General features: G+C 52.1%; 10 protein-coding genes across 10 annotated transcripts; 4 read left to right on the forward strand and 6 right to left on the reverse strand.

Moving 5' to 3' along the window:
- Nucleotides 1–11: 11 nt before the first annotated feature.
- Nucleotides 12–2506, reverse strand: CPAR01_04226 (uncharacterized protein; the record flags this gene model as incomplete). Its single annotated transcript, XM_060488507.1, has 2 exons — nucleotides 12–112; nucleotides 241–2506. The coding sequence occupies 2 exons, from the start codon at nucleotides 2504–2506 to the stop codon at nucleotides 12–14; spliced, it is 2367 nt and encodes a 788-aa protein (XP_060352713.1).
- Nucleotides 2507–3573: 1067 nt separating this feature from the next.
- CPAR01_04227 (uncharacterized protein) lies at nucleotides 3574–3813 on the forward strand (the record flags this gene model as incomplete). The annotated part of the gene is made up of 1 exon (XM_060488508.1): nucleotides 3574–3813. One exon carries the CDS (start codon nucleotides 3574–3576, stop codon nucleotides 3811–3813), a length of 240 nt encoding a protein of 79 aa, XP_060352714.1.
- A 493-nt stretch (nucleotides 3814–4306) lies between these two features.
- On the reverse strand, nucleotides 4307–6643 carry CPAR01_04228 (transketolase; the record flags this gene model as incomplete). Its single annotated transcript, XM_060488509.1, has 3 exons — nucleotides 4307–5044; nucleotides 5131–5292; nucleotides 5345–6643. The coding sequence occupies 3 exons, from the start codon at nucleotides 6641–6643 to the stop codon at nucleotides 4307–4309; spliced, it is 2199 nt and encodes a 732-aa protein (XP_060352715.1).
- Nucleotides 6644–8717: 2074 nt separating this feature from the next.
- CPAR01_04229 (short chain dehydrogenase) lies at nucleotides 8718–9733 on the forward strand (the record flags this gene model as incomplete). Its single annotated transcript, XM_060488510.1, has 3 exons — nucleotides 8718–9296; nucleotides 9367–9480; nucleotides 9533–9733. 3 exons carry the CDS (start codon nucleotides 8718–8720, stop codon nucleotides 9731–9733), a joined length of 894 nt encoding a protein of 297 aa, XP_060352716.1.
- Nucleotides 9734–10503: 770 nt separating this feature from the next.
- CPAR01_04230 (uncharacterized protein) lies at nucleotides 10504–11094 on the reverse strand (the record flags this gene model as incomplete). Its single annotated transcript, XM_060488511.1, has 1 exon — nucleotides 10504–11094. One exon carries the CDS (start codon nucleotides 11092–11094, stop codon nucleotides 10504–10506), a length of 591 nt encoding a protein of 196 aa, XP_060352717.1.
- Nucleotides 11095–12590: 1496 nt separating this feature from the next.
- On the reverse strand, nucleotides 12591–13591 carry CPAR01_04231 (uncharacterized protein; the record flags this gene model as incomplete). Its single annotated transcript, XM_060488512.1, has 3 exons — nucleotides 12591–13268; nucleotides 13328–13368; nucleotides 13432–13591. The coding sequence occupies 3 exons, from the start codon at nucleotides 13589–13591 to the stop codon at nucleotides 12591–12593; spliced, it is 879 nt and encodes a 292-aa protein (XP_060352718.1).
- Nucleotides 13592–17885: 4294 nt separating this feature from the next.
- CPAR01_04232 (uncharacterized protein) lies at nucleotides 17886–19826 on the forward strand (the record flags this gene model as incomplete). Its single annotated transcript, XM_060488513.1, has 5 exons — nucleotides 17886–18008; nucleotides 18074–18096; nucleotides 18164–18450; nucleotides 18501–18580; nucleotides 18636–19826. 5 exons carry the CDS (start codon nucleotides 17886–17888, stop codon nucleotides 19824–19826), a joined length of 1704 nt encoding a protein of 567 aa, XP_060352719.1.
- A 266-nt stretch (nucleotides 19827–20092) lies between these two features.
- CPAR01_04233 (glucans biosynthesis glucosyltransferase H) lies at nucleotides 20093–21856 on the reverse strand (the record flags this gene model as incomplete). The annotated part of the gene is made up of 1 exon (XM_060488514.1): nucleotides 20093–21856. One exon carries the CDS (start codon nucleotides 21854–21856, stop codon nucleotides 20093–20095), a length of 1764 nt encoding a protein of 587 aa, XP_060352720.1.
- A 1228-nt stretch (nucleotides 21857–23084) lies between these two features.
- Nucleotides 23085–25287, forward strand: CPAR01_04234 (PhoD-like phosphatase; the record flags this gene model as incomplete). The annotated part of the gene is made up of 6 exons (XM_060488515.1): nucleotides 23085–23528; nucleotides 23586–23622; nucleotides 23670–23795; nucleotides 23866–24037; nucleotides 24099–24328; nucleotides 24398–25287. The coding sequence occupies 6 exons, from the start codon at nucleotides 23085–23087 to the stop codon at nucleotides 25285–25287; spliced, it is 1899 nt and encodes a 632-aa protein (XP_060352721.1).
- Nucleotides 25288–25906: 619 nt separating this feature from the next.
- CPAR01_04235 (uncharacterized protein) lies at nucleotides 25907–26710 on the reverse strand (the record flags this gene model as incomplete). The annotated part of the gene is made up of 1 exon (XM_060488516.1): nucleotides 25907–26710. One exon carries the CDS (start codon nucleotides 26708–26710, stop codon nucleotides 25907–25909), a length of 804 nt encoding a protein of 267 aa, XP_060352722.1.
- Nucleotides 26711–26845: the final 135 nt, after the last annotated feature.

Genomic DNA, 26845 nt, shown 5'->3' on the forward strand with positions numbered 1-26845 from the left:
GGAGGTATTCTTCATAGACTTGATGCTGATCCGATACTAGAGCCGACGCAGAATATTGACGCGTTACGTGGAGGTCTCGTTGCGCCAATGCCTTCCCGAGCGGCTAGAGCTGCTCACACGAGATTTTGTGTCAGAGCACTTCATTCCATCTTTAAATCATCAAAGTAGAAGAAAGAGAAAGAGAGAAACATAACGTAACGTAAGAAAAGTCTTTGTCTCGTTCGTCACCGGGATACTAACCGTCTCCCAAGTCACCCCAAAACTCCTTCAGGTCATCTGCCCTCCACTTGGTGCCCCATCCGCTCTCTGTCTCGATCTTTTCTAGTAACTCTAGTATCGCACGATGCTCCGCGGGATGGCTCATGCAACGTCCCGCAATCCATAGGGGCTGGACGCTGTTGGTCCACGCCCCGTGGTGATGATTAGTCATTGAAATTCCGCAAATCTGCCTGGCGTGCCAGAGCGCTGAGCGAGGCCTCGGTGATAGTCGTAGAGAGGCTGGCCTGTTCTGCAGCATCAAGAGTGACGCTGTGTGGTATAATTGATTCCCTGAGATGGCGGCAGGGTTGCTGTACAAGATCTTCGGGAAGGGTTCCGCGTCCGATGAGGGTATCGACATGATGTGCTGCATCTCGGATGGCCGGCGGCTGTGCCAGTCTTCGACATATCTCCAAAGCTTCATCCACCGTACTCGATATCTCATGTCATTTCTCGGCCCGTCAAAGAATAGTCCACCTGGATTGGCCTTGGCTAGTGGAGCAAGCAAGTCGAGAACCTGGGCACACAGATAGACTGCGTAATTGGCCCACATATCGTGGCCGGGGTTGGTGAGGAACAAACCAGCGTCTGTTTCGAGATCGACAGGTGATGCCCAATGGCTGACGGGTATCAAGGTCTTGACCGACGAGATGAGGCCACCGCAGACGTCCATTCTGACAAAACACCAAAATAACGCCTGCTCGACGCCACCCACAAAACCGTTCATCCCTACGGCCTCCATCAGACTGGCGCAGCCGTCGAGATGTCTGCGCCAGGCTTTGGGGGAACAGCTGGCCATTTCTAGAACGCAGAGCACAACGCATGAGGCTATAACGGCTGTTGTCCGCGTCGGCAGTTGGGGTAAGAGTAGGTGTATCGCTTCTTGATAAAGAGCCAGGCTCTGGTCTGTAGGCCGACTCCTGTCTTTGAGCTCCATTTGTCGGGCTGAAAGAGCCAGCATAGAATACCGCAAATGATCGTGTGACCGGGCCATTGTTGGGAGAGAATGCTGAAAGTGACGCTGATTGTCGAATTTGTCTAGCCAGGGAGAGATCTCGTCCACCCAGTTCTTCCATAGCGCGCACTCCTCCTCCAGTGGAAGACGAGGGGGCTCGTGATCAGAAGATATCTCGCCAACCGTCTCGACCGCCTCATTCGACGAAGAAGGCCCGGAGCTGGCGTCAATGGATCTTCGTCTGGAGTTCTGGCCAGAGGCCGGTGATGCTGGTCTCGTAGGACCATTGGAGCGAACCTCTTGGATGAGATGGTTTCGCAACGTAGAATGGAGCTCGTGGTATGCCGAGCCTGGCAAAAAGATACCATCTTCGTAGGAGCCTTCGGGCGTGAACATCTGGTCCATAAAGTCGAACGGCGCATCCATCATAGGATCGATGGCTAAGGTTGTGACTGGAAGACCGGTGACAGTGGAAACGGGAAGCTCGTGCGCTCCTTGGCCTGCGCCTCCCTGGCTTAGGTAGATGAGATTTGCAACAGCGCTGTCGGTGATGACTTGTGATGCTGAGGAGGGTGAAGCCTGGAAGTCCATGCGGTCGCCTGTAGGATAGTGTCCTTTGTCACTCGCCGCATCCTCCCGCCGTGTCGAGGGTGTCAGAAGGGAGCCATAGCCCGGGATGGAGACGTGGTCCGTCGGTGCAGAGCTAGGGCCAGATGAAGATAATGTCCTCTTTGCTGTGCTCGATCCCGCAACAGATGCAGTGTTGCCGCCGGCCGTGGAGGTGGTGTAGGATACGGGACTGTCAAAGTTCTTTGCGTCATCGTCTTCGTGCTGCGGGCCGTGTATTCCGCTCTCGATGGGTGATATATCCGGTTCAAGCTCTCGATCTGAATCATAGTCGTGGAAGCCGGGCGGTAGGTGATAGTCGCGGATGACCTCGCTGGTAACGTCGAGTATCTCAAAGTGACGACGAGGTGGCGGCCGCCGAGCCTTCTTCATCGACGGGTGATCCTGCAATATCGTCTGGGCGTTCTCGGCCCGGAATGTTACCTTGATACCCCATTCGCAAATCTCCTTCCGCCTTGAGCACCCACCGCAGGCCGGACGGCCCTCGTCGCACTTGCGCTTCTTGCGGCGACAGTTGAGACAGCCCGTCCGGGTCCGGGTCCTCTTCTTCTTTGCCGGCGGAGGTCCATCGGCCGCTGCCGTGGCCGGGTTGGTCGGGGGACGTGGGCCCCTGTCATCGTCGACGACGGGAGACGGCTGGCGTTGCGTCTCGTCGTCGGCGGCCATGATGGAGTCGAGCTCATCGGCACGAGCTGTGGGCGTGGTCTAGACCGTCTGGACTCGGGCATCCGAATTCGCAATCCGTAAGCGCAGCGGCAACTCTCCGGTGTGGTGGAACTTGACACAAATCCGCTGCAGAACGGGTAGTGCCGGGGGTATGTCCCCCTCCACAATTGGAAAGAGATAAGAAAAGGGAAACTGGTTGAAAGGGTGAAAAAGGTTATGTGAGATGTTCGTGGAGCAAAAAGCGCTTCGACATGCGTTTCCACGGAGGAGCGGGCGCGGCTGTGAGTAGGTCGAAATGGAATGTGTATAAGGCAAGGAGAGGTAAAATAATATGGACCACGTCGGTGAACCCTCGAGCCCCAATGGTCAGGAGCCCGGACTTGGAACAGCCGTTGAACGTAGTGAAGGGTAGTAGGAGAGAAAAGGGTATCTTGCGGGATTGCGTTAGCTCCCCGGTCCGCAAGACGTGTGATATCAAACAAAGTTTACTATTCACATCTGCCGAGAGCCAGACATCCGCTGTACCCCGGCGCTTGGCAACATGCAGTCAACGAACTTCAGATCGACTTGTTGATGCCCAATGGCAGCAGCCTCTTCACAGCAGTGTGATCGCAACTGACTCCCTGCTCTGCCGTTGATTATGATGAAGACTTGTGAGGGCGGCTGCGTATTCGGCCGTGGCTGAGGGAGCTATGGCACCCAGACAATGACAATGCCACGGGGAGGCAGACAGACGAAAAAAACAGAGACACACACATGAGGGAGAGATTCTGCGGGGAGAAAGTCTGGGGGAAGCTGTAAGCGGTGTCGGACGGACTCTGCTAAACTGGCGTCTCCTGTCTATCCGTAGCCGTCTGCCGTAGAGCTAAGAAGATTGGCCCGGGGATGGCAAGGGGGATCCTTGTTGACTCCGACTTGGGACAAACTCTGCACAGTCTTGCAGCCCCAAAAGCCCCCAACAGCCCTCGTCACGGGTGGCACTCCTCTTCTTGGGAGCTCCCCGTTACGCCCGTCAACCCCGCCATCCTTTCTTAGACCCTCCGTCTAGCTAGCCGTGGGAGCGAAGGATGAGTTCGTCTTTGAGGCTTTGTGTTGTGGTAATTGTTGGAGTAGCACTCCACAAGACCCCCACACCCTGTCAGCAAAAGGAACCGACAGCAACCCTCAAGCTTTTCTCACCCTCGTTCCAGATCCTGCCTTCGGACTTGCGTAAGATCTTGTTAAGCGACGTCTCCGGTCTCGGTGTTCTCGGGCTCCAAAACAATTGTCTTTTACGGTTTTGGGTAAGGTGTGTGAGATTGACATGAAGACCAGATGAGAGTGAGTTGAGGCGCATGTCTGTAAACTCATACGTTAGGGCTCGGCTCTCATTCAAATCTCACCTGAGAAAGCAGCAATAAGATATACAACCCCAAAGTGCGATCTTCACCACGTCAACCGGTCGAAATGAGCCCAATCAAACCTCACCCACAGCGAGCCATCTATGCGACAGCAGTTCACTCCAATGACTCGGGATGCAACCAGCTGACGGCCTGCTGCAGCCTCCCCGTCGTTCATACTTCCAAAAACGAACAAATTCGTGACTCTTTCGCACTCAATTATGATCGAGAATCAAGGGTAATCCGTGTTCTATGCAATTCCGTTGCCTGCCGAATTCTCCCCCATTGCCCTGAACGCCGCTAGTGACCCCATTTCCGTTACCGAACCCGCCCTATCCAAAACTTTTCCGTCAAAAGAAGAACAGTAGAACCACCTCATCTAAAAAGGGGCTTTCATAGATGATTCATGGATGATGACGTCTTAGTGGTGGTGAACAGGGTTAAGGTCGCGGAACTCGCCCCTGAGGCTGTCGACCCCGTTTGCTCTAACCTCCTCGACAAGCTTGGCGACCTCGGGCGCGATGACAGCCTCATCAAAGCCAAAGTACTTGTACGCGTCGGGGCCGGGAAGCGAGTGTCCGAAAGTGCTCATCGAGTAGCCGGCGTCGGCGTAGCGCTCCCACCCATTGACGGCGTAGGCCTCGATAACGACGCGCGGCGCCTTGGAGCGGTACTGCAACACTTCGCGCTTATACTCAATCGGCTGCTGGTCAAAGACGCGCTGGCACGGGAAGCTGACGATGCGGGCCTTGATGCCGTGCTTCTCTGCGAGTAGCTTGGCCGTCCTGACGGCAAAGACCATTTCCGCGCCGACGCCGATAAGTGTGACGTCGGCGTCCTGGGCCTCCTGGAAGACGTAGGCGCCCTTTTGCACGCCGTCGCGCGAGGAGAATTGAGGGTATTGCTCGAGGTTCTGGCGGGAGAGGGAGATGATTGTGGGGGCATCCTTGGCCTCCATGGCCAGGATAAAGGCGCCAGCCGTCTCTTCGCTGTCACAGGGTCGGATGTAGAGGAGATTCGGCATCGCGCGGTAGAGGGCCGGCAGGGCGATGGGCTGGTGGGTGGGGCCGTCTTCGCCGGTTCCGATCGAGTCGTGCGTCGCGATGTGAATCTGTTGGAGGCGCTGAAGGGCACCCATACGCACACCAGGGGCGGCGTACTAATGAGACAGGTCAGAACCCATTCGGAAGTTATGATGGATAGACTCTCAGAGGAGCGCTTGAGAGAGATGGAGAGGGAGCTTACGATGTAGAACATGAAGAAACTAGAGGTGACAGGGAGGATGGTGCCCTTGTTGAAGGCAGCCAGACCGTTGGAGATGGAAGCCATAGCATGCTCACGGATGCCGTAGTGGATGTAGCGGCCAGAGTAGTCGCCATTAATGCCGCATGAAGTTCGCAAGTCAGGCTAAGGATTGTCAATATCATCCGTGAGAGTAGCACCATCATCATCTACTTACGTTCTGAAAGTCAACCTTGCCCTTCCAAATCATGTTCACCGAGGGAGACAAGTCCGCAGTACCGACCATCAGGTTGTTCACACCAGCGGCGATGGGGTTGCAGACCAAACCTGCGGACTTTCTTGAAGGAGTAGGAGTCGTAGGGAAGTCCTCCTTGGCGGGGATAAACTTGCGCCAGTCGTCGACCCATTCTCCAGAAACACGCTTCTTGAACTCAGCAGCGAGCTCCGGGTGCTCACGAGAGTATCCCTCAACCAGCTGGTTCCACTCGGCCTCGATCTTCTCACCGCGGGACACGGCCTGACGGAAGTAGTCATAGACCTGGTCCGACACAACAAAGTGCTTCTCAGGGTCCATGCCAAAGGTCTTCTTAATGTTAGCGACGTCGGCAGCACCAAACGCGGCACCGTGAGCCTTGGCGTCACCAGCAACGGCGCTGCCAACTCCAATGACGGTGTGAATGTTGATGAAGGTAGGCTTGTCCTTGCTGTTGCGAGCCTGGTCCATGGCGCGGACAATGGCCTCGAGGTCCCAGTTGCCGTCCTCGATTTCAATGACGTTCCAGCCACAGGCGCGCATCTTTGTGTTGACGTCCTCGGTGTTGCAGAGGTCGACGCTTCCGTCGCAGGTGATTTGGTTATTGTCGTACATGACGACGAGGTTGTTCAGCTTCCAGTGGCCGGCGAGCTGGATCGCCTCCATGGCAACGCCCTCCTGCAGACAGGCGTCTCCGATCATGCACCATGTCATGTTGTTGACGACGGGGAAGTTGGGACGGTTGTAGGTAGCGGCGAGGTGCTTGGTAGCAACAGCCAGACCAACAGCATTGGCGATACCCTGGCCCAGCGGGCCGGTCGTCACCTCGATACCCTCATGCTCGATCTCGGGATGGCCGGGGCAGATTGAGTCGGTGCGGGCGGAGTGGTATGACTTGAGCTGTTCCATAGTCATGTTCTTGTAGCCGGTCAAGTGCAGAAAGCTGTACTGGAACAGACAGGTGTGGCCGTTTGACAAGACAAAACGGTCCCGGTTAAAGTAGTTTGGGTTCTTGGGCGAGTACTTCATGGCGTACTTCCAGAGAGATGTGCCGATGGCTGCCATGCCCATGGCACCGCCCGGGTGGCCACCCTTGAACTGCTCACACAAATCGGCAATAAGACAGCGGAATGTGCGGAGAACGAAATCGACCTCCTTCTTCTCGGACTCGGTGAGCTGGAACTGGCTGTTGGTGCCGTTGAGAGATTTGGCGGCCACGATGCCCTGAGCCACGGGCTCTGAGGGAACTGCACTGGGAGCCATTTTGATGTGTCGACGGGTTATTAAGGGATGAGGGTATCTCGGTTTTGTGGTTATGAGGGGTAGCAGTAGCAGTTGGCCGTCGGGTTTCTTGGTCGACTGTGCTCGGTATAGTGAACGTAAAGTAAGGGCAATACGTGACGCAATCGTAAGGAGGATGCAAAGAAGCACTTGGTATCAATGAGGTTCTCTTGCTTGGGAGTGAGAGAACAATTCTGGAAAAAGATGATGAGATAGCAAAGACAAAGACGGAGGGCATTTCATTGCGGCCATTTCAACAGATATAATCGTGGGCAACGGTGCAACTTGAGACCCCTCTGCGTGGTTGAGATGACCGCTTTAGGATGGAGAGTGGGATGGCCAGCAATGCGAAGCAGTGCAGTATGAGGAAAGTAGCGCTTAGGTTTTCCCTTTTGGGGTGAGATTGGACTCGGCAGAAGAACAGCTCCAGTGTCACTTGACGAAGCTGAAATTTAGTCTGAGGAAGCGTGGCTAGACTTCTAGAGACTGTGTATTGCGTGCCCGTTTTGGTCTCAGGGTTAGCAGAAGCGCAACGAAATACTCGGACAATGGAAAGCTTCCCAACAAAGTTGAGATTGAAACAGAAAATGAGTAATTCTGCACGACACTGATGTGTTCGACTTGCTGCGAGTAACCGAAGACAAGATGAGGTGGGCAAAATGAATAACCGCCAAAAAAAAAAAAAAAAAAAAAGAGGAGGGAAGAATGCCGAGCACTCGGGCGACTGAGTAGCTCTGGGGGTTTGATGATTGGACGAAGCGGTTAAAGTGCGGGTCTTTAGTTTGTCCTTGCCCTGGCCCGTGCTCGACGATCTTGGAGATTCGAAGCGCCGCTGCAGTACGTACTGGACACGTGCCATAGGCACTAAGGTACCTCAAGGTGCAGAGTACGAGGGCCTCTTACATAATCAGCCCTGACCACTCACCGTCTCGTCCTTCTTCCCCGCCAAAATACCCGCGGTTTTCCCCGTCCATCCTCCAGAGTTTCCGGAGTTCAAGTCGTGCAGTTCTTCCTGGTTGACGATCCACGACAGTCTCAGAGACTTTGCTGGTTTGGACGACCCAGTCTGACTTGATAAACATTTTCTAGATCCCCACCAAAGGAAGAATGCAAACAGTTCTCAGTTCTCACAACCTAAGCTGTGAGCTTCCACAATGTCCTCTCTGCCGGCTCCCATTGCCGTCCCTTGAGATAGTTGTCCCATCGCTTCGGCCTTCTCTCAACTTTGAACCGTTCCATCTGCGGCCCAAACCGCCTCCTTATCGAAACATTGGGCTCCGATGGGCCCCGTGCATCTTGCAAATCTCCTTGGAACTATTCTTGACTCTGAGGCTTCACATACAACCATGGCCGCCGAAACCTTATCCACGAACCCATCACGATTCACCTCTGCCGCAGGCCCATCAGTCCAGTCGAGACCCTGAAATCCTGAGCAAATTCTAAACTTTCCTTTGTGCCATGCTTGTTCTGTTTCCTTTCGTCTCTCTGCCCCTCCACTCGGACGCTTGCCGACCTCTTCTCCTCGGCCCCCCATGTTCACCCTTCACCCCGCCATCTGCCAATCTGGCGTCCGCGTCCCGCCAAGAAGCGCTTCCACTTGCCCTCCCACCACCCTTCCCATTACGCCCCTCCATCTTGTCTCTCTGCGCGGACTCAATGCCGAACGCCGTCTCAAGAATTCGTGATTTCTCAATACGCACAACATTCAATCTGGGGCCCCGGCGCAAAGGGACCTTCCATGGTCGAGGCTCGGCCGGCATCTCGCAGCTTCGCACGCTTCACACAACTCCAAGCGACGCCCGTTCGTGTCCCTCTCCCGTTCGCCCCGTACTCCCCGGCTGTCCAGTATCCCTCATATAACCAACCCGTGACCGCAATGTTTCCCGTGTTTCGAGTCTCCTACCACCAGTTCTTTCTACTCATACTCAGTATACCTTTACCCCATTCAACTTTCAACCTCATACGTGAGCCGTAGTCTGCCTTCGTAGCAACACGCATATTGTAATTCTCTTTCTTCGTTCGCCTTTCACTAAAGATACCCAATACTTCATTCACTATGCCTCCCGTAGCAGTAAGCGACATGGACCTCCCCGCGGAGCCCGTCCACCCCCTCCCCGAAGCAAAGGATCCTCTCGCCTCTTCCGTCGCAACACCTCAGCTCTTCTCTCTCTCCAACAAGACCATCGTCATTACCGGCGGCGGTCGCGGTCTGGGCATCACCTTCGCCCTCGCCATCCTCGAAGCCGGAGGCCACGCCGCCTGCCTCGATATCCTCCCAGAGCCCTCACCCATCGAATGGGCGCACCTCACCAAGCTCGCCACCTCCAAGAACCTTTCCATCTCATACCACAAGTGCGACATCACCGACGAGGAAGCTACGGAAAAGGTCTTTGAGGAGATTGCAGACGCCGCCGACAGCCGCGGTGCTCCCTTCTGGGGCGCCGTCGCCTGCGCCGGCATCCAGCAGAAGATTCCCGCCCTCGAGTACCCCGTTGCCGACTTTGAGCGGATACAAAAGGTCAACGTCGTGGGTGTCTTTGTGACGGCGAAGCACGCCGCCCGCGTGTTGGTGAAGCGCAAGAGCAAGGGCAGCATCTTGCTTATTTCGAGCATGTCTGGAGAGATTGCGAACAGAGTAAGTGTCTACACCCCGATCTTGAAGGTTTGGTTATCCTCAGAGCTTCCGGACTAACACTCCTCGCCAGGGATTGACATGCAGTGCCTACAATACCAGCAAGGCTGCCGTTCAGCAGATGTGCAGGTCTGTCGCTCAGGAATGGGGCCAATACGGTATCCGCGTGAACACTCTGTCGCCCGGTGTAAGTTCCACTCATCCACCGTCGCCGCGTTTCGTTACTAATTCATCAACAGTACATCCGGACCGCAATGACCGATCAGCTTTTGCAGGCCGAGCCTGAGGTTGAGACAACTTGGATGAGGGGAGCCCTTCTCCAGCGCCTGGGTACACCCGAGGACTTCAAGGCCCCGGCTGTCTTCCTCCTGTCCGAAGGCAGCTCTTTCATGACCGGTGCAGACCTCCGTGTCGACGGTGGACACTGCGCCTCTGCTTAATTTGTCTCTCATCATGTGAGAATGCTCGATAAAGGTTGTCTTGGATAAAACGGCGTTGGTCTCACGACATTAGATGAGGTTCCGACATTGGAAACCTCTCACCCCTCATTGCAGCTCGCGTTGGAAAGTTCACGCAGCCGTGAGTTAACGCAAATCTAGAAGTGTAGAATGAGTACGAACAGAGCGAGCATCAATAGCGATATTATCATGTTTCCCGACTTATATGCGTGCCTTGAGTCTAGAAACAGGAAAACACCAGACACAAGCACAACGTACGATGAGTAATATGAACACATTCACCAAGTGATGACACTTATTGAGGATGCATTGAGCTCTTATTGGGTATTAGCAGAATGCAAACGATGTGTCACCCTCATAACGCCTTAAACGCCTAATGTAGTTTACAGCAGTCCATCTCTAAAGGCCTATGGCTGTTGTTTGTGCTTGCTCGGACTTCCCCATTAATCAAGCTCTATCGGTCAAGCAACCTTCCCAATGCTTTACTTTTAACCAAGGTAACTTGATGCAATAGGTTTCCAACCCTGCTCAGGCGCATTTCTTCTCATCGCCCTGAATCTTCAACGCCGTCTTCGCCATTTTCAGTATATGTTGTACGCAGGCCTCGTACAGTGGCGGTGGTGTTGGTAGAGAAGATCCTTGCTGCCCTAATCCATGGAGTGTTGTACCGTTGATGAAGATCATACACCTTCCACTCTATCGTAGTAGAATTATCTCGATCCTGATAACTCCCTAGTAGCTCAGTAAGCATCCTACTTCTGCTGCTTCGGTTGCCTGTGGCAGGTGAGTTTGCCCCCTTCATTAATCCAAAACTCATCCTTGGGCTTTCTGGACTCATTAAGATCCATTCCCAGCCAGATCTTAGCCTGGATCACCTCATCGTTGTCCTTCTTACAGTCGCAGGTCAAGTAGGTGCCAGCAGGCAACCCGTCCTTTGGCACAAGAGAGCTGCCGACAGTGCACATGCCGCAGTGATCGCGAATTTTCTTCTCATTGAGATTATTCCACCCGAGAACGCCCTTGACGGGGTCAAAGATGACGCACTCGTCAACGTTGACGTACGTCGGCTCGCCAAAGTTGCCATCCTTGTCGGTACAGCACGCCTCGAAAAAGAAGTCACCGTTGTAGGGGCCGAACTTGCCCTTGTAGGTGCGAGCCTGGATGCAGCGTCCGCCGAGGAAGTCTGCACGCTGATTTTGGCGGTTGGGAAAGGTGGCGAGGCGCTTCAGGCAGAGTTCCGGATTAGCCGAGGGGGGGATGGAAATTTTGGCTGGGCCACCTTTGGCTGAAACTGTGTTGGTCATGGCAGCGATGGTGAGAACGAGGAGAGATGAGAACTGCATTATGACGGCGTTCGGGTTATTTGAGCTGTTTGGTGGGTGTTGGTAGAGTGAGGTGGTGTTCTTGATATAAGTGTGACGTGACGTTGGAGTAGAGCTGTCTGAGAATCTGAAAACGAGTAGATGAGTGGATGGTGTGTTCTGAGCTTCTGAGACGTAGTGGAGAGAGAGTGGGATTGATCAGAGAATCTGTGAACAATTACGGGAGAAAGGCTTTGTTTCTATACCTATTCTCATGGTACCTCTGCTACCACCAATGCCATCGGAGATAGAATGAAGGTTTCTTGGCCTCAGGAAGTTATGGTCAAGACCATGTAAGACCCTGGGAAGTCTGCAAAGCCGTTGGAACCTGAAACCCTAAAACGCCATTCGAATATCAAGGTATACTGGAACGGGTCGACGGGAACAAGTCCACGGGAATGGGCGTTCTGGGGGTACACCACGCCACCTGAGACTCAGATAAAGTCGACATGACATGAATACTTCCTTCCTTGGCCAACATTAAACTCGTTGGAAGTGTCCCATTAAGCGCGCAATTGTCTCAGACATGTTGCTACTGAGTAGTAAAGAATTACATCCTTTCCGCATTCATGTCCCTGATCCCTAGATATACGAACCAAAAGCCTATATGAGGAGCTGATTTGGAGAAAAGATGACATGCGGGGATCCTTTTGTTGACGACATCCGCACTCAATGAAATAGCCTGGGCATAGATGCACAAAATAACAAAACTCTCAAAAACTCAGGCGCTACATTTCCAGAGACAAGTCAAGCTATCAGAGCATCCGTCTCCATCCAGTGAAGCGGATAAGCTCAAGGTTGACTCCATCAACAGTGGATCCCCTAATCTCACGATGTCCGCGTTGCGGGCTGGCTGCAGTGGGGTTTAGGGCTTCACTTCCACAATATCGATATCAACAACAGCTGGTCGGTTAGCTCAGTTGGTTAGAGCGTGGTACTAATATTTCATCAGAAATGTTGAGTAATGCCAAGGCCGGGAGTTCAAGCCTCCCACTGATCAATCTTTTGCTTTTGGTCATCAGGGTTGCTGTCAAACGCCTCACACGCATCGTGGAGTCTTGGGAGACAAGGACTTGCATAGATGCGGGAGAACTTAGGCTCACAAGGTATGTCAGACTCGATTTCGCCGCCATGAAATGAGTCACGCGTATTGTCAACTTCTGTGGAGACCTGTAGAAACTCGGCTTTACCATGCCAGGAATTATGTTGAGTCACAGGATGGACATAGTTGTTACATGGGCATGTGGAAATCGATTGTCAAATACCTAGCTCGGACGGTTTTTCATCCGTAATTGTGACCAAGCCTGCGGTAACCCTTCCACCAGAAGACAGCAATGCGGGTATTGATTACTGTATGAAAAGCCTATACCTACTCATCAATACCGCATCCGAAATAACCTTGACCCAAGGCTATGTGAATTATTACGTCTCGTTCTTCATCATCTTTCCGTTGTGCATGAAACCTTCTAGTTGCCTGGTCATATGCTCATCGGAGACACAACGTCATATTGATCTTCTTTCCTCGTCGCGTCAAGCTCATACCTGGGTCTAGCGCCATCAAGCTCGACAGTTCGCTCGACTGTCTCCAGCTCACTAGGGCGGCGGGTACCCTTATGAAAGTATTTGGCCTCGGGCTTGCCACGTCCCTCTTCCGTGTCCCCAGTCAGCGTAATTCCCTCTATCGTCTTTTGCTTCCTTTTTCTAATGAAGAGGATCCCCGCGACAATCAGTGCGGCACCCGCCACGCATCCGACTGCTGCTCCAACTTTGACTCCAACTGGGATTCCGGTCTGCTCTTCGCTGGCCGGAGATGTTGTGCCAGTCGACTCAGACCGGGTGCCTGTGCTGGATGCTGTGCCTGTCCCGGTCCCGACAGATGTTGCGTTGGGTGTAACTGAGGCCAAAAGTGTAGACGTAGCTGTTGACAGACCAGCCGGCGTTGCAGTCAAAGAGCACGAAGTGGTAGTAGTGAGAATATGCGCCCAGTAGTAGCTAAGCTGAAGGGTGGAGATAGATGTCGCCGTGCAGAAGTAGTTGGCGGTGCCGTTGTCCCGATACACGCCCTTGTAGTCTGGCTTGCAACACCATGCGCCAGTATCTGGCTTATCATTGACAGTATCATTTGCTACCCACATACTCCATGATGGATCAGGGCACTGGGCTGTTAGTACGATACTCGTCTCGGTGTATCGCACTGGGGAACGGCGCGAGGTACCTTGGGGTGAGTATATGCCGAGGACGAGCAGTCGGTGGAGTCTAACAAAGACAAAGAGCGTCAGCAGATGATGCGAAGTGAGAAAGGTATCAAGATGTGTTCACGAACCTGGGCAGCAGTAGTTCCCATCGTAGCTGCCGTTGCCCGCACACGACAGCCCCGAGGGACAGCATCGAACTTGGAGTCCTCCGGCTTTTCCACATTCAAAGGGGGCATCTTGGGGACAGGAAGAGCTGGGAAACCGAAGAGACCAGCCGCCAGCATAGTTGCATTCTTGAGCATAGGCCACATGTATGGCAACGAGAAAGGCACTGAGCATATTTCGAAAAATGGGCCGACAAGGGCTTGCACCGGGACACGCGACAACCATGCTGTTGAACAGAAAGCAACTTTAAACGCTAGCAGTATGTAGAATATGTGTAACTAGGAAGACAGATGGACTAATTCCGGAAGACGGAAATCGTGGGGACTGCTCTGATATTCAACAAGCCGCTGGGGGAAACCAAGGGATACGCAGGCGTGTATCTCTGTCGCCTATGACGGGAGGACGGGAGACTACCCCTCTTCTCTTTCAAGTCAGCCCTGCAAAACAGCGACATGCGACACAAACCTCGAATCAAATCGATTGGATAGAATCTGAGATAAGTCTACTTTAGCTATGCCATGACCGCTGCAAGTTTCTTATTGTGTCCTACCGAGGGCTGGAAAGGGATACCGCTATGTTGTGCATATTCATATCGCCTTGTGAGTGGACAGAATATCAGCCACTCCAGAAATCCAGCCCCTCGGAATGCAAGAGGGACAACGATAACCAAACTTCAGGTCAGAAATTAGCGCAGGCAAACGGCCTCTAGAGAACGGCTGGGTGTGGCTTTCCAGGCAGCCGCCACCACATATTAATGATGTTTGCCACGAATGAAGAAATACCACTGACATAAATTTGAAGTCCGATGACTCGCAGGGCTTGACTCTGGTTTGGCAACTCTTCATCGTTCAACATCCCTCTGTAACGCCATTCCCTGCTTTGGGAACTTCTAAACCCTGATTATTGCCATGATACGTGTCAACCTATCAACAATGTGTGAAAGAGGGCAGTTCGACTTCCCAAACGCCCATTTGATCTACTTGAAAAAACACCATTTAGATTACGAGACTCGAGAGCTTGAGTTCACATGTCCCGATTCTTTTGAATATGAACCGAAAGAAATGGATGCCGAGGCCACTATGCCAGACGTTCAAGAGTTCGGTGCTAATGCTTACTCACTTCTGTCTTGAGGCGTTTCTTTGACGGAAGTAGGTTTCACCAATGAATGTTGTTAACTTGGAAGGATTTTGATAAATTTTCAACGACTTGCTTGCGTTCCGATTCCTTGATTCAAGGTACTCAAGGTTAGCTGAGTGGAATCTCTGAATCTCGCTACGACGCGGGTTTCTTAGTCCTACCTGAAATCATGTTTCCCCCCTTTCTTGGATCAAGGCTCAAATACTTAGTTTTAAGTGGTAACAAGTAGTCAAACTCGATCTTCTAGAAGCTTGATCGCGGACTTCTTGCTGTTGACTCTTGGGCAGCGCGTTGAACCATTATCGTTCGCACTCACAGACTGAGCTTTAAGTGAACCATAGTTGACTGTACAGGCTGTTGCGAATTTGGCATCAAATCTTGGCAATGATGACCATCTGGAGAATCGATTCGTCACGAACATTACTGCTTGCGAAATTTGTGATATCATACTGGTAATCAGGCTTGAGAACCAACGCTGAAGGAACTGACACGGTAGAGGAACACGCTAAAAAACCAATGTTGGGGATACGACGAGTGGGGTTTGGGTCGATCTTTCTTTGGCAAGCCTCCTGAAGTAAAAGATACCGGGTCATGAATTGATACAAGCTGTGCATCGTAAAAAGGAAAGATCAATATGTGAAAATGAGGCATTGCAGAACAAGGTAGTTTGGCTACTACACTCGTGTCATGCACGGATTTATCGGTGAAATTCTCAGCTATCTTAGTTGTGTTCAGTGTTCTTCAAATTTGTTCGTTTCGGAAGGGCCGTCGGTCGAATATGAGACGATTTTATTGGTGTACTGATGGCTTGTAACCCAAAGGTTGGAAGTAAATGACCACGCTTGGCTGTGTATGTGACCTGCTAGTAGACACCCAACTTCGCTTTTCGTAGCATGTGATCAAGAGACTCGGAAACTAGCTCTTCTCTCCCACGAAATCATGTCGTTGAAATTGGCAGGACCAGATGGTTGGTTCATCCAGAACACAACTAGAACGTGGGGTGTTGGTTGCCAGACGAATCCAGAACATCAACTTGCTGTGCACTAGCCACTGTCACAGCCGTCAGCCACGAGGAAGATAGTGGCGCTAGAAATGCCATCTCCGCAGCCGAAACCTTGCTGTGGCCGGCGGCGTGGCCGCCCTTCAGTACTTTTGTTAGGGTGGCCATGCTCAAATCTTCCCGACGGCTCGTTACGAAGCGCGCCACCCGACCCCAAGGTGAATAGATCTCTCTTTCAACATCACATGTAAGATGGTGTCTGTCTCCGTCCAGTGGGATTTCATCGGAGAATATCAGAAAATGCCATCAGAGTAACGACTCTACGCGATCCAGGGCCTGGTGACATGCCAGTCCTGCGGTCGCAGCTGCGGCTGAATTGAGTGAGAAATTCAGCATTCTGCGCCGGCGGCCACCATCTTATCATGGTTCGTTAGCGACATACAGGAATCAGCGCCTAAACATTTCGCATTTAGCAACCAAGACCAGCACCTAGGGAGTGAGAAGCACCCTATTTGGGCTCGTCCAGGCTTTAGATAGGGAGATGTCTCGAGTGTCTAGTTGTTGTCCACTCTACCGTCGCGTCTGCCGTCTGGGAGAAATTGGGTGAGCTTGGGAGCGTCTGGAGATAAGTGGAAACGAGTTGGTGTGTTGATCGAACGTGGTGAAGATCCCCCAGCCGTGTGAAGCGAGTGGGGCCAAGGGTTCGCTTCTCCTAGTTCTTATCTCGCTCTTGATGTGGTAGGATATTCCAGCCATCGTCTTATCAGGGACCAGCCGACCAAGAAGTACCGGTGGTTGCAGGGCAAAAGTTTGGTCTGGGAATGATTCCGAGCCCCAGGTGATACCGAAGATATGGAATGCTAATTAGCACGCGAGCTGTTCAAGGCCCAGACAAGCGGACAATGATGGCATTTGCGAGGCAACGTCATGATTTATTAGATGAAGTTTTTTTTTCTTTTTTTTCTTTTTTGTTCACGAGCATGTAATTGACCTTGACATCAATTTGGGTCCAATGAAAGATATATTCTCTCCAGGTTCTCGCAGGGTGCTGGCCTTGTGGCCTTGCGACTCTGGTGTGAGACTGCCACGTCAATTTACCGCTGACGAGGACAGGGAAGAAAGATCCTGAAAGAAGACGAGCCAAGCGATGCGAAGCAATTTCTCTAGTTCATCATGTTGGTTGTCTGGTATCTTGAGGCTGCGTGAGGCGATCGATAACATGCCGCGAGTCGCACATTTTGGTGGTTGACTCGATGAGATCGAGTAATGGATAACATGCGGGGTTTGGGCGCCATCTATGATAAGCTACCCCTGTCAGAGGAGCTAAGTTATCATACATAGCCGCACCGTCCCATGCCGGACAGGCATCATGGTGCGTTGTTGATGAGCGGGAGCCGTTCCTCGTCGCCGTACTAACGCGGTGCCACCTCCAACGCCCCTGATAAGAACATTTTCTCTTCTGGGAGGAACCAATGAGAGCCGCGGAATGCGTCCAAAGGACCAGAGTTTTTATGGTTTCCGGTGCCAGGGCTTCGTCCTCTTACTCGATCAGATTTGACGTCGTTGTCGACTTGGGAGCATTTCAATTTGCTGCAATCACGGCGAGACCGGCAGCACCCTTGTCTGAAAGCGGTTCGTAGCGTCGTCTTGTCTTGCGTTCTTGGGCTTGTCACCCCCCCGTCTGCATTCCGGTTCCCCAATCGTCTCCTCCTCCTTTGCCCAGCGCCAGCGGGATGGAAAAGATGGAGGCGACGACCTTGAAGAGCTTGTCACGCTTGTCCCATGTGGGGGTTTGTCGCAGCGATTTCCGGGTCCATCAGTCGATAATCACTGACACCAAGGTACCGCCGACTCCTTTTCGTGGAACTGGCGAGGTCTTTTATCAGCCTCTCCATATCCAGAGCGACACCGGCCCAGCATGTGAATAAATATCAGTCAACATCTCCTCCATCATCTCGACCTCGCTTCTTTGTCTGAGAGAGATCAGCTGGAGTTTTCCCACCCTCAACCAAACGACCAGACTTGACTGCCTTGGTATCGCCACTTCTTTTGGGGTGTCATCCTGCAGATCACGACCCGTGTCACCCTGCAGCCCAGTCTTTCGGTTCCCCATCTCGTCCTCACGTGCATATCGTCATCGCAACCTGTGCCGGTCCGTGTACTGGTGTTTCGACAACTCGCCGAATCGAAATCATCCGAAAGTCAGCACATTGTCCCAGACTTCACCCCTCGATACGTCTTGCCAAAGTCCATTTCCGTCAGAGAGAGTCGCCAAAATGGACATGGATACTGCAACTACTACCGCTCGCCCGGAAAAGGCCCATGGCTCAAGACTGGGTTACTTGGCGGACAAGATCGCTGTCAAATCAGAGCCTGGGTTGACCAGCGCTCAGCTGATGGTAAGATCTGCCAGACGAAAAATTCTTGAGCCATCCGGAATCGTTCTAACATTCTCAATTTACAGCTGACGAACCATGATCTCAAACCGTGAGTAATGCCACTACAAAAAGCGCACGCGACACCTGCAAGAGCATGGTGACTGACCTCCAGACAGAGTCGAACCCGAGAGACGGCAATGGGGACCTTGGAACTTCGTCGCTTTCTGGGTCGCTGACTCCTTCAACGTCAACACATGGATGATTTCGTCCTCCATGATTGTGGGTGGTCTTTCTTGGTGGCAGTCTTGGCTCTGTGTCTGGATCGGCTACGCCATTGCTGGATGCTTCATCTGCATGACTGGTCGCATCGGTGCAGTGTACCATATTGGTTTCCCCGTCGTCAACAGATCATCTTTCGGGATCTGGGGAAGTTTGTGGCCTGTTTTTAACCGTGCTGCCATGGGTAAGCCTGATGCTCTCTTCTTCATGTTGAACGTCACTGATCAACCCCAGCTTGTGTTTGGTACGGTGTCCAGGCCTATATCGGCGGCCACTGCGTTTACCTGATGATCCGTTCCATCTGGAAGTCTTGGGTGAGTAGCAATGCCTCTGGAATGCCTAAGAAGCTTCAAATCTGATGCAAACCAGGACCGAGAGACGATTCCGAACACTTTCTCTGCATCTTCCGGCACTACCACCGCTGACTGGGTGTCTTTCTTCCTCTTCTGGGTGCTGTCGTTGCCCGCCATCTGGTTTCCCGTTCACAAGATCCGACACTTGTTTACAGTCAAGTCGTACATCGTCCCATGCGCTGGAATCGCCTTCATGATCTGGGCCATTGTCCGCGCCGGCGGCATCGGTCCGATCGTTCGTCAGCCCGCAAAGCTTCACGGCAGCGACTTGGCCTGGGAATTCGTCAAGGGCGTCATGTCGTCCATCGCCAACTTCGCAACCCTCATCGTCAACGATCCCGATTTCTCCCGTTTTTCCAAGAAGCCGAACGATGCTCTCTGGTCTCAGCTCTTCACGATTCCCATCGGCTTTGCCTTCACCTCATTCATCGGCATTATGGTGTCTTCTTCCTCGGCAGTCATCTACGGTGAGGAGATTTGGGACCCCCTCAAGCTCCTCGAGAGATTCATCGACGATGGCGGTTCCGCCCAGCGATTCGGTGTGTTCGTCATCGCTTTTGCGTTTGCTCTTGCCCAACTCGGAACCAATATTGCCGCCAACTCCGTTTCCGCAGGTACCGATATGACAGCTCTGCTGCCCCGGTACTTGAGCATTCGTCGCGGTGGATACATTTGCGCCGCAATCGGTCTGGCCATGTGCCCGTACACCCTGCTCACAGATTCCAACAAATTCACTACCTACCTTTCGGCGTACAGCGTCTTCCTGAGCTCCATCGCAGGTGTCATGTGCTCTGACTACTACGTCGTCAGAAAGGGGTACCTCGAAATCAGAGAGTTGTACGATGCGCGCAAGACCGGCCCGTACTTCTTCACCTACGGCTTCCACTGGCGCGGGTACGCCGCCTACATTGCCGGAATCTTGCCCAATGTGGTTGGATTCGTCGGTGCGATTGGCGTCGATGTCCCTGTCGGCGCGACATACATCTACAATCTCAACTTCTTCGCTGGGTTCATCGTTTCTGGTGGCGTGTATTGGGGTCTCTGCAAGATCTCTCCTATCCCCGCTACTAGCGACAAGTGGATGGAGGTCGGAGAGGAGATTGATGACATCCGCGTCGCATACGACGCTGGTAGTAGCCAGGACTACGACGAGGAGAGAGTTCTTGGCCCCTCCAAGGGCATTGATGATGGAGCTAAGCATGTTTGAAAAGGAGTAAAGGGTTTAAGCAGGGGTCGGTGGTTTGGATTTGGATGATACCATTGTTGTGCAAAAAGGGGGTGCAAAATTGCGATTTCTTGAGCGTATGATTGAAGCAACGAATACTAAATGTTTCTACTGAACTAAATACCTTGCAAACACTTCGTGATATGAGTGAGATGAGAGAATCTTTCGCCCTTAGACCCGATAGACTGTGCCTCCTTGCACAGAAAGCACCGAAGCAGTTGTCCCCCAACAACCCGCTACCTCACTCCCTAAATCCTCTTCTTTGCTTTGAACCCCGCTGGAAGGAGCTTAGACAACAAGAGCGGGAGTTCAATCTCTTCCGGTATCTCGAAGAGGCGCATAGAAGTGATCGCATCCCCGAAACCGGGTGACGCCGTGATTACAGCAACGGGTATCGCCAACAAGAGACCTACGGCTGATGGAACAGCCCACGCCAGCTCAGCAGTCTCTCGAACAGCGAGTAGAACTCCAAAACCGAGAACGGTCTGCGGCCACAGAACACGGAAGCTGTCACGCCAGCTGAGACCGAGCCGATCGCGGTTCTGCCCATCCCATGTGATGGACTTGCCCTTGAGTAGACCACACAAGAATACCGCAACAGCCAGAGCTGTGATCGGTGCAATGAAGGTCATCAGAAATAACTCCACAAAAGTTGAGAGGATGCAGCGAAAACTACCACCATAGCGCCTGGAAGACGTTGTCACCGCCTCGAAGACACCCGCAAGTTTGGGGAATATGCCGAAAGCAGCGAGAGCAAGATGCGGAGTCCAGCCAAAGACGAGGCTCATTTGAATGACACTAGGTTCTCCTATGACTTCCTTCGTGATGCATGCCAAGGTCATTAAGACGCAGCAAGCCTGCCCAATGTACGTGGTCAAGGTCTGATACACCTGAAAGCGGCTGATTGGATGAATGCCAGGTTCGCTCAGCATGAACCAGTACTGCATAGTCCCCTGACACCAGCGTAATTCGCGACGAAGGAAGTCGAGAAAAGTAGGCGGATTGGTCTCGTAGCTTTCCGTCTCGATAGGCAGCACCCGGACCTCGTAGCCGCCTCGGCGCATGAACATTGCTTCCAGCAGATCGTGACTGAGGATGTAACCACCCAGCGGCGGCTCTCCAGGGAGTTTCGGCAGCATGCAATGCTTGTGGAAGGCATCAGTACGGATTATAGCGTTGTGACCCCAATACAGCGCGCAGTCGTGAGCCCACCAGCTGAAGCCCATGTTGTATGTTCGCACTCCATGACGCAAGCCGAACTGGAAGAGCCGTGTAAACGCGCTGACCGCAGGCATACCAATGACTATGGTCTGCAATAACCCGATGAGGGTGTTTTCTTCCATGCTAGAAACCAGTCGGATGAGTATGTCGCCGCTCATAGCGCTGTCGGAGTCAAGGGTGACAAAGAAGTCGTCTCCTTTGGAGTGGTTGTCGAGGTAGTCTTTGAGGTTGCCAGCCTTGTACCCGGTGTTTCTATCACGGCGTCGATAGAACAGAGGCTTAGCCATACCCTCGCTCAGAGATACGGCATGCTGAGCAAATACCCCCTCTTCCGATCGCGCTACGTCAACGTGGTCGGTGTCGCTAAGTAGCACAAATCGAAAGTGCTTGAGGCAATTGGTTTGCTGAAGGCTCTCATACATGGCGTAGAGGCGGTCGAGCACTGGACCTGGATCTTCGTTACGCATGAAAATCGTGAGCGCTGTCGTAGACCTAAGCTTCGACAGAGGTCCTCGAGGTCGAAAATATGGGTAGACGGATCGCTCTGCGTTGCCGAACAAGATGATACATAAGCCAATTGCAGAGTTCCAGAAGCTGACGATAGGCCATGGAATGCAGATAGTTCCGCAAAGCACAATGACTGTGTCTAGCAGAGTGTGCTTGCTTCGTACGAATACGATGAAGTTGATCCAAAGGAACGGGAGGATGGTGATGCTGTTAAGGGCTATAACCAAAAAGCGGCGCTGGGAGACTGACATCCAAACATCGCGATTTGAGGCCACGACACACATCTTGCGTTTGAGGTATGTTGAGTCGATCCGATGTGCGTGACCTAATGCCGTATCAATAGCTATTGAAAACTTTTGCAAGTCTCAGCTGGGTCCAATATGGAAACTAGGAAATCAAATACTTCAGTTCGAAGGCCCGTAAGACTCGAGAATGAATTCACGGGCATTTATGGAAGTAAGTTCAGAACTCCGACTGTCGGTTATCTTGTCTTACAAGTCTGAAATCGGAAAGGCCAAATTGTGCACCCAGATAGCTTCCATGGCAAAGGAGGAAATGGGAGACAGAAAACAGCTGTCTGACTCTTTCCGACTGGGGGTTCGGCGCCGCCGCGAGCGAGAACAGCCACTCCCGGCAAGACTTCTGACCAAGTGCGGTATCTAGGCCTGGGACTTCGGATTACCGGAATCCAGCATAGATTGTCAACCCGTACCATATACGCTCAGACTCATCTGCTTTGTGGATACCAATCACCTTCCATCAATGGATACTCGGTCATCTCGGGACGCTGCTTGTAAGAAGTCACTACGATCCAACATACCTAGGTGAACGGGATCAACAAGTTCCCAACGCCGCGTATCCAAGGGTGAACGTCTAAGCTCACATCAACTTGGAGAATCCTGCAGTCTTCTGAGCATATCAACAGTCACGGGAATATACAAATCATCAACGCTCCGAGGCCATATTTCCTTCACGACGGAGTGGTCCAGCATAGTGTACAGTATACACCTTTCAAAAACTAAGGCCGGGCTGGAGCTGTCAAGCCATACAGTTAAGCTTTTCCAGTGTAACTCACCTGAAGCTTGGAATGAAGATGGCAATCTCTTGTGTACTACTAATTACCTCTACCTGGTATTTTGACACCTGTCATCTCGCACTAAGTCAAGTCCGCCTATCACTTAGTGATCCGCTTCATAGCCCGAGGAGCACCATTCGGCATCACAAAGAGCCCGACCTCGCCGCTTGGACACTGAGTATTAAGGTTCCCAAATTACGATTGACTTTCGGCTACCTAGTTATCTACTGGCTATGCCCCCCCACCCTTCCGGTGGGATACCGACACGATGCTTGAATACGTGCACGATTGACTTATAAGATTGTTTTCAGTCCTTGCCATGAAGAGGAAATAAACAAGTGACCTGGTGGCAATTGGCCTTTTCGTACTGCAGGAATCCATTACTCTGAAGAGCTCTTCAATCTTGGCTCGACTGTTAGTCACTCATTCTTTTTGAGATGCACTTTCTTAAGTCTCTTTGCACAGCCAGCTTAGCTGCCGTAGCTACCTCTACATATGCGGGTAACCTTAATTATGGCTCTCCCTCACTCCACCACCCGTTCCTCGGTATCTCTATTCGCAAAGTAGCAAGTCGATCTGAGGGTAGTTCGCCATGGACACCGGAGCAGCTGAATTTCACACACGGCGTAGCATCCGGCGACCCGTATGACGACAGCGTTATCCTCTGGACTCGTGTTGCACCAACCCTGGATAATGACCGCAGCAACGTGACTGTTGAGGGCACCGCTCCAATGTACGCTCATGACAACGACGTCTTCGTCAAGGCAAGCAAGTCGCCAATCTGCGTTGACTGGAAGATCGGGAGGTCTGCATCCATGGATGGGCAACCGATTAAGTCAGGGACGGCTTATACGAGTTCGGATGTTGACTTCACCGTCAAGGTCAGTTGACGCGTATTACGTAGACGCCCAAAGCTTCAATCACTTACTCTACCACAGGTCGAAGCAAAGGCTCTCAAGCCATTCACGGTTTACTGTTGGTTCAGCAACCTAGGCCGAAGGACGTGATCTAACGCAAAGCAGATTACCAGTTCAATGTCTGCGATTCCGATGTCAAGTCCCCTGTCGGCAGAACTCGAACCCTGCCGGAGTCAGGTACCAAAGTGAGACGGGCAATCAAGCTAGCTGTCTATAGCTGTGCCAACTACCGTGAGCTATTCGCTGAACTACATGTTAAAACAATGTAGCTATGTTATCCAAGCTAATGTGTTTGCATTAGCATTCGGATTCTTCAATGCCTACGGGAATCCCGAGCGGAAAGACTCCGTGGACTATATCGTCCACCTCGGCGATTATATTTACGAGTATGGGAACGGCGAGTATCCCGTCGGCGGCTTAGGATGGGGAAACTCTATAGGTCGTGTCCCCGAGCCCAATCGCTCATGTCATACGTGCGTTAAATCTTAACGCCTATCTATTGAACGATTCATGACTGATTCAAGTCACCCTTAGGCTCTACGATTACCGACGACGCCTTGCCCAGTACCGCAGCGACCCTGACCTTCGCGCTAGCCATCAAAAGTTCCCCTGGATAACTGTCTGGGATGACCACGAGGTGATGGACAACCCCTACCGAGACGGCTCCGCAGCAATGAACAACACCGAACAGTCATTTATCAAAGACGACGGCATATCTGTGGAAGCGCGCAAGATGAATGCTGTGCGCGCATACTTTGAATGGAGTGAGTCCTAACTGCCTCACGACACAAAATCTCCCAGCTGTCCACGCTGACATTGCCTGCTCCCACAAGTGCCCCTCCGTCAGGTTGATATGGACGACAACCTGCGCATCTGGCGTAGCTTCCATTTCGGCGACCTCTTCAATCTAATCATGCTCGACACCCGCAACTACGATCGCTCCATCACCGACCTATACTGGAACACAGGCTACGTTCATACCATTAGTGATGATACCAGCCGCTCGCTGATGGGCTCTCGCCAAGAAAACTGGTTCTACCGTCAGCTTATAGAGTCAGCCTCGACAACACGATGGCGTGTCGTTGGTAACCAGGTAGTCTTCAGCAAGATGAACCAGAGCATCTCCAATGGACCCAAGAACCCGTTCAACTACGACCAGTGGGACGGTTACGCTGCTAACCGAAACCGGACGCTCAAGACGCTCTACGATAACAGCATCGACAACACAGTGTTTTTGGCCGGCGATAGTCATGCATCGTGGGTCAGTGACCTTGTCTGGCTTGGCGAAAAGGACTACAATTCGGAGACTGGGGCCGGTTCCATCGGGGTTGAGTTCGCCGGCACAGCCGTCACCTCGCCTTCATCGGCGGGTCAAAATATCACCCAGGAGAAAGCTCTTAACAGAAGCGCTTGGATGACCGCTGCGAACCCAGAGCTGCAGTGGCAGGAGTACTACTACCGCGGCTACTTTGAGATGACCATCGACTACGACGCAGTCAACGCTACCTTCTTTGGGTTGCCCACTTACGCCACGAGGAACGGACTCGAGATCGCGCTGGCAAATTTCACGGTCCTCGCTGGGGAGAACAAGCTACGGCGCCCCGTTGGTGGAGGCAGCGTGGAGTTTGGGAACCTGAAAGGCGGCGTCACGAAGCAGACTAACTTGACCAATGACACTAACACTGGAGAATGGTCCGTGTTTGAGAGTTCGAAGCTAGGCTAGGAAGACCAATTTCAATAGACATCTATTAGTTCACGCAAGAGCGGAGTGGTGCTCAGCGCAGATACCCATGGCCAGTCCGAAAAGACACAGAAGTAGTTCCATGTGGGTTAGAGAACCCAATAGCAATGCTGCAGACGACGTTGACAGTACTTTTCGAGCAGGCGTTCATGTCACAGCCAATAATACTACGTCTGCGAGCCTTACCTACGTAAAAACAAGGTGGCATTGAGATATCGAATCTAATTTGAAAGCCCCTACCTACACCTATCTAGTGTTGGAATCTTTTTGCCGCGGTATAAAGAATATACATGTAAAACTGCTCACTGTCGCATTTACTCATATATTTGAATCAATAGTCCATGTGTTATGGAAAGCTTAAGATCCAGCTGTGGCTTTGGCTAAGTTGATCGGTATTGATGCGGCGGAGGATTTTCACTGATTTATTGCATTCTGTGGTAGGGATGATCTCTATGGTCATCGTCTGAATCCATGATTTCTATATTCTTCTTCGCAACAGAACGTATATGTACCACATTCCAATGATGACTGACATAATCTTACATACTGAGCGGTTGCATAAGGTAACCAAGTTAATGCAGTTTCATGGCCCAGCAGCCTCCTACAATGGTCTTTGATCTAACTTTATGGATTGAAGAAAGTTTCCCAAAGTCTTCCCGATGCTGTCGCGCTCAAAATCGAACTTGTAACGGTCCACATTCTCAGGCGCATAATTGACCGCGTGCACACCGTCTTGCAGTGCCAGCCATGCAGCCAACAGCGCGCCTTCCATGTTCCAAACATTTTCTTCCTCGGCAGTTTTGAACAGTGGATTATCGTGACCTTGATCAAGCCCCTGGGCTATGAAAGCTTCGGTATACTGCTTCCACCAATCCGTATAAGCGTTAAACCACGCTTCGGGATATCTCTCTTTCAAGTCGTCGTCGTCGATATTATCGCCGCCTTCAGGGTTTGCAGGCCACCCATAGGTGTACCACATGAAATTGGTTCCGTAGTCTGGCCAAATGGAGTATTTGTATCCTGGCAGGGAAGATCCGTGCTTCTCCTGGGGTTCTGGCCGTTCGTTCAATTGAGATTCAGATTCTAGTTGATCTTCCGACTCCAAGGGTTCCTCTTTGTGTATTTGGAGTAAAGGCGTATCTGCTGGCGGCTCATGGACGGAATCTTTCTCCTCTATCTTAGATAGGGGCTCGGAGATGGCCTGAGTGACTGGAAGTTGGGACTCGGCCGGTGCCGTAGGGGTGGCAGACAGCGGGTCTTTGTCCTCCGCCAAGCGAACTTGAAGAGAGTCGCCTGATAGTTCAAGAACAAGGCCATAGGGGGTAGTGATGGAAAAGTGAACATCAAAATTGGAGTGTTCGGCGAGTGCTAATAACGCCTTGATGGATGCGATGGAAGGAGCCATTGAAAGGTGAAAAGGGAAAGGTGCGGATTTGGTGAAGTTCTGAATATGAAGGGTTGTGGATCGTCTGAGCAACAAACTGGCTGAGGAATACTGGCCGTATTAGTATCTAGAAATTTGGGGCTGAGGCCGTGGCTG

The sequence above is a fragment of the Colletotrichum paranaense genome (assembly GCF_030867605.1).
Source record: "Colletotrichum paranaense strain IMI 384185 chromosome Unknown Scaffold_3.1, whole genome shotgun sequence".
Lineage (NCBI taxonomy): Eukaryota > Fungi > Ascomycota > Sordariomycetes > Glomerellales > Glomerellaceae > Colletotrichum > Colletotrichum paranaense.